Source organism: Pan troglodytes, chromosome 19 (assembly GCF_028858775.2).
Source record: "Pan troglodytes isolate AG18354 chromosome 19, NHGRI_mPanTro3-v2.0_pri, whole genome shotgun sequence".
In the NCBI taxonomy this organism is placed as follows: Eukaryota; Metazoa; Chordata; class Mammalia; order Primates; family Hominidae; genus Pan; species Pan troglodytes.
In genome coordinates, this window is record NC_072417.2 from 37,094,431 (window position 1) to 37,100,430 (window position 6,000).

The 6,000-nt window shown below is 42.0% G+C and overlaps 1 protein-coding gene across 7 annotated transcripts in view; it reads right to left on the minus strand.

Annotated features, from left to right (window-relative positions):
- The window catches only part of GOSR1 (golgi SNAP receptor complex member 1), a 44,836-nt gene extending 38,836 nt beyond the window's left edge, over nucleotides 1–6,000 (minus strand). For 2 of the 7 annotated variants that reach the window (XM_063799677.1, XM_009432465.4), the window contains exons 1-2: nucleotides 5,535–5,644; nucleotides 1,733–1,847 (exon numbers count right to left, since the gene is read on the minus strand). In XM_063799677.1, coding sequence (XP_063655747.1) covers nucleotides 1,733–1,847; nucleotides 5,535–5,565 — 146 coding nt within the window. In that variant the 5' untranslated portion in view covers nucleotides 5,566–5,644. Of the gene's footprint in view, nucleotides 1–1,726; nucleotides 1,848–5,005 lie in introns of all 7 variants that reach the window. The other 5 variants (XM_511386.8, XM_063799676.1, XM_016932082.4 and 2 more) reach the window with 5 other exon arrangements.

A 6,000-nucleotide genomic window follows, 5' to 3' on the forward strand; every position in this document is an offset into this window, starting at 1 on the left:
AGAAGGGGAGTTAGGCTGAAGTAATTTTACAAAGCCAGTTTCAGTTTGTGGTAGAATTTCTTGGGAAATGTTTTCAAGATAGTTTTTCCTTTAGAGGAATAACAAAAGTATTAGTTCATGAAGCACACAGAACATAGAAAATGCATAGAAAGAACATTCTTCATTCTCTTTACTTGCTAAATAAAGCCAAGCCCAAAGCAATGCAATCTATTTGATGTGTTAGTAATTTATTTTTAGATCCTAGAGTCAATGTTGGCCTTGCTGCCTTTACAACCAAGGAGTCCTTATGAAAAAGAAATAGTAATTTGGCTATAGTGTTGAAATTAGCTTTTTGTTCAAATGTATACACTATAGTAGGGTTTAGAGTGTGGGCTCTGGAGATAGACCTAGATTCAAATCCAAGCTCAGATTTCATTGTTTTTATTAGCTGACAAATATCCTACTCACTTCTAATCTTTGAAAAAGTATGTAAAATAAGTGTGGATTAACAACAACTCTGCTACCAGCAATTTCACCGCTAGGTATATAGAAACATTCTGCGTAAAAATGTTCCCAGCAGCATTTATAGAAAGCTCTTACCTAACATATAATGAACACTCTTATGTCAGCTATCAAAATTATTATTAATTAGCAAAAATTAGAAACAATGGCCATCATCAAATGGTTAAACTGTGATACAGTCATAAAATACTACATATGAATTACAAATGAATATACCAGAGTTACATGAATCCATAGCTGAATCTCAAAAATGTTAAAGAAAAAGTTGTAGAATAACTATATTATATATATACTATATAACATAATAGAATACTATGAATTGCTCAGGAATATAAACATGCAGTAAGAATATATGTTGATTATGGGGTGGGAGAAAGTGGGGTGCCATAAGGGGCTTCAGTGGAATGAGTAATTATCATTTTTTAAAAATGGGAGATAGGGTCATGGGGGTTCATGATATTATTCTTTGTAACTGTCTTAAATATTGCCTAATTAAAAAAATTTTTTTTATTTCTATTTTTTTTAGAGACAGGGTTTCACCATGTTGCCCAGGCTAGTCTTGAACTCCTGGGCTCAAGTGATCCATCTGCCTCAACCTCCTAAAGTCCCGGGATTACACGCGTGATCCACTGTGCCTGGCTACTCCCAATATTTTCTTGAAACAAGTGGATGACTTACAGAGAGCATAAGCTTCAAAGATAAGAATATATTTTCCATACATTTAATATGGTAATACACTAGTTTCTCAAAAAAGTACCAAAATTAAAGATAGCTTTGATAATTAATAACAAGGATACACAGTGCATTAGATACCCTCTAATACAATAAACACCAGAAAAGCAGTATGTATACCTGGCACCTGGGTAGATCCACAGGTCCATTTAGCAATTGAAAAACACAAGAAATACATGCCACACGGGCAAATCAGCCACCTTTTCCCTACACTGGCTGAATTAGACACTTATATTTTTGATACAAACTTATTCTGAAGTTCTAGCAGGTTTCTTCTGACACTGTAACAATCTTTGTCTAAGGATTCCAAATAAATGCTAGTCTCGAGAATTCAGAAGAATTTTAATAAGTCACTAAAAAATAAAACAATGAATGGCAAAACAAAACACCAAAAATTCACCAATAGACCAACTTACAGAAGTTATATATTTTAGTTTATTTTTTAATGCTTTAAAAACACAGTTAAGGCATAGGAGACAGAATCTGGTAGTACCTATACCTGTCGCGTCTTCCATCTCGGGTACTGCTATGACTGTAACTTGTACATAGTTTGCTGAAGGAAACTAGTTTCAGGTCAAGTTCATTTTCCAGCTGTCGAGCCTGTTTCCTGAGATCTTTAACAAAATTATAACAACAAATAATTAGACATAAAAAGTAGACACAAAAATCACAGCACCATTCTAAAGAAAACAAACTATGAAAATGATCATATACTGATCTTGTTACCCCCATAAAGAAAAGTGTTGGCTGGGCACGGTGGCGCACGCCTGTAATCCCACCACTTTGGGAGGCCAAGGTGGGCGGATCACCTGAGGTCGGGAGTTTGAGACCAGCCTGATCAACATGGAGAAACCCTATCTCTACTAAAAATAGAAAATTAGCCAGGTGTGGTGGCGCACGCCTGTAATCCCAGCTACTCGGAAGGCTGAGGCAGGAGAATCGCTTGAACGCAGGAGGGAGAGGTTGCGGTGAGCCAAGATTGCGCCATCGTACTCCAGCCTGGGTAACAAGAACAAAACTATGTCTCAAAAAAAAAAAAAAAAAAAGGAAAATAAAAGTCTTCAAAGAAGGAAACCAAGGACTTGCCCAGCAAAGCAGATTAGTCACTTATAAACTTCAGAGGGGGCAAGAAGGGAAATAGTAATGGTAGATGCAACTTCGCAGCTTTACTCCAAAGATGGCTAGAAAACAAATGTTGTTCTATCCTTCCTGAAACTATTTGTATAGCAATAACTAAAATTCTGCAATTCAGAGAAAAACAAGAAGATAATACAAATCACAAAGGAACTAAAAATATGGTTTATGACCAGCATTATCAACTTACCAGTTAATGTTATAAGAAAGAAGCCATTATTCTTTTGAAAGGGATTTTGCTTTTTATGTTCCAAAGCTTTATTAGGCTTATGAACTTCTTTTCATAATAGCAAAATGACTTATCTTTTTTTTTTTTTTTTTTTGAGATGGAGTCTCGTTCTGTCACCCAGGCTGGAGTGCAGTGGCATGACCTTGGCTCACTGCATACTCCACCTCCTGGGTTCAAGCAACTCTCATGCCTCAACTACCTCCCAAGTAGCTGGGACTACAGGCACACACCACCACGCCAGGCTAATTTTTGTATTTTTAGTAAAGACGGGGTTTCACCATGTTGGCCAGGGTGGTCTTTAACTCCTGACCTCAAGTGATCCACCCACACCTTGGCCTCCCAAAGTGCTAGGATTACAGGTGTGAGCCACCACGCCCGGACCAAAATGACTTCTCAATTGAACATAAAGAAAAAAAGTTACCACAAAAATTGCCTTTTTCTTTCTTTTTTTCTTTTCTGTTTTTTCTCACAATGTTGCCCAGGCTGCTCTCGAACTCCTAAGCTCCAGTGACCCTCCTGCCTGGGCCTCCCAAAGTGCTAGAATTACAGGCATGAGACATCGCACCTGGCCAAAAACCGCCTTTAAAAAACTTACTGAGGCCAGGCGCAGTGGCTCACGCCTGTAATCCCAGCACTTTGGGAGGCCGAGGCAGGCGGATCATGAGGTCAGGAGATCAAGACCATCCTAGCTAACACGGTGAAACCCTGTCTCTACTAAAAATACAAAAAATTAGCCAGGCGTGGTGGTGGGCGCCTGTAATCCCAGCTACTCAAGAGGCTGAGGCAGGAGAATGGCGTGAACCTGGAAGGCACTGGAAGGCAGAGTTTGCAGTGAGTGGAGATTGAGCCACTGCACTCCAGCCTGGGCGACAGTGCGAGACTCCATCTAAAAAAAAAAAAAAAACTTACTGAAAGTAATTTGGAGGGCTAAAACTAACAATAAACAATGTGCTACTAACAAGGTCGAATATGAGTATGATAGAAATAAGTACATAAGTTTTAATAGCAGAAGCAAACAGGCAAGTAGAGAAATTGGTTTAGCAGTCTGGCATCTAAGGGTTGCGTGACAGAAGCCACAGTCTGGACACCCACACACAGATACGAGTATTCTCATTCATGGTGAAGTGAAGGTTAAAATAAAAGGGCAGAAGTACCAGAGGTAATGGTATAAGAATCTCTCTTTCAAAAAGAATACAAAACATTATTTCAATATGCTTTTCAACCAGAAATAGAAAGCGTAGTTAACATAGTGGAGCATATTTGCCCAGAGACCAAATGCCAGTTCGAATCTCGGCACAGCCACTTACTGACTCTATGATTTATCAACAATCTACTTAACCTATGAACTTCAGCTTCTTGTTTTTTAAACCCCTACCTTCAGGGTTTGCTTATGTATTGGTAATCATATGCTTATAGCAGCTGGCACAGAGTAGGTTGTCAGTAATGAGCCGCTGTAATATTATAGCATGCTGCTTCAAAAAACCACAGGCTAATGACTAGTAATAAAGATATCAGTAGCCTCTTCTACATAATTTTAAAATGTTTTCTAGCGGCCGGGCGCGGTGGGTCACACCTGTAATCCCAGCACTTTGGGAGGCAGAGGCAGGCGGATCACGAGGTCAGGAGATCAAGAACATCCTGGCCAACATGGTGAAACCCCGTCTCTACTAAAAATACAAAAATTAGCCAGGCGTGGTGGCATGCATCTGTAGTCCCAGCTACTCAGGAGGCTGAGACAGGAGAATCGCTTGAACGCAGGAGGCGGAGGCTGCAGTGAGCCGAGATCGATAGCGCCACTGCACTCCAGCCTGGGCGACATAGCGAGTCTCCAAAAAAAAAAAAAAAGTTTTCTAGCTGGTACACACATTTCAAATGGGCATTGTAATACATGTTTTAAACTATAAGCACGCTTTTCTGTGATTGGAATAATTGTCTTCTCTAGTAGGAAACATAAGTAAAAGCATTTTGAAAGTATGATAGGCAAATCTGGATAAATTTAGAATTGAGTTTCTTAGACCAAGGGGCTGATAGTGACAATACTGTGGTTTCTAGAGGCTTCAGTGTATAGCAATAAAAACAGGTCAAAGGAATTTGGAAAGTAGTTTCTATGCGGCTGTAAAGCAAAGAGACAGTTGGGAGAAAAAGGTGAGCTTTCTCTGCTCTTGTTGATCATCATGATCCAGGAATGAGTTTTATGTAAGCTCACTTTATCCGACTATATTTTCAGGAATTAAACAAATGCATTTGTCAAATCACGAGAAGGTTTTTTTGGTGGGAGAAGTATAGCAAATGTAACTGCAATTCACACAGGTTCTCTCAACTTTTTCAATAAAACCGATTCTAGACTCTAGAGCAGAAGGGTAAGTTATTTTCTCCTCCTTCAAACACCCAGTCCTGGAAGTCCCCAACCTGTAGTTGTCATGGGGACCCAATAAGAGACATTCTGTCTCCTATTCTCTTCATATTTCCTCCGACGGACCGGAATGCAAGTTCCTCCTCCTCTTTTCCCACTCAGTTTTCCAATAGTGACCTCAGCTCCAATGCGCTGACTCCTCCAGTCTCCGGGGCTCTGGATCTTCTCCCTCAACATTCGTTTCCTCTCAGAGTTCGTACCCCAAGCCCCTTCGTCCGAGTTCCATTACTCCCTCAACACAATTCTACCCAGGCGATTGAGAGCCCTCTTCCTCTACATCCCCGCTCTGTCCACTCTGCCCAACCCCTGCCCCACGTCCCGCTCACACGCCCCGGCCAGGCCAGACCCCTGCCCCAGACCGTTCGGTATCCCCAAGGCCCCGGGGATCCCACTTAGACAAGCCCCGCTGCTCAGCTCGGCCGCTCCGGGGGTCTGGTTCTTTCCTCTGCTGCTTCTCCCAAGATCTGTCCTCACTCAGCCCCTCTCATCCTCGTAGGACGCACCCGGAGCCCTTCTCGCCCTCACCTTCCCAGTAACTGCTGCTCCCTGCCGCCATCTTTGTTGTCCAACGTCAGCCGGGATAGGGGAGCGGAGGCGATGCAGGCCGGAAAGTCACCATGGTGCGTGTTTCCGCCTTGAGAGCCAGGGCCGACGGGATGCGAGCCTCCGCGGACACTGCCACCTGCTGATCAATTCGTTATCTTACAGCTTTTAAGTAGCGAGAGATAAAAAACTTCGGCTTTAGCTCCTGTCTTTCATTCCCGCTTTCTGCGCCCCAAACCATCATCATCTCCCTCATCTCGGCTTATCCTTTCTCTCAGCAGGTGCCTACTTGACTGGGAGGAGAATCATCCTCAGGCAACTCCCTCAATTTCCCTCACCTTGTCTCTAATTTGTATCTTCAGCCAATTTCTTCCTTTCTCAGACATAGAGACCCTTTCTTCCCAGAGCCATTTCCTTCATCCTACCTCCCCGCCTGTGCTCCATCATC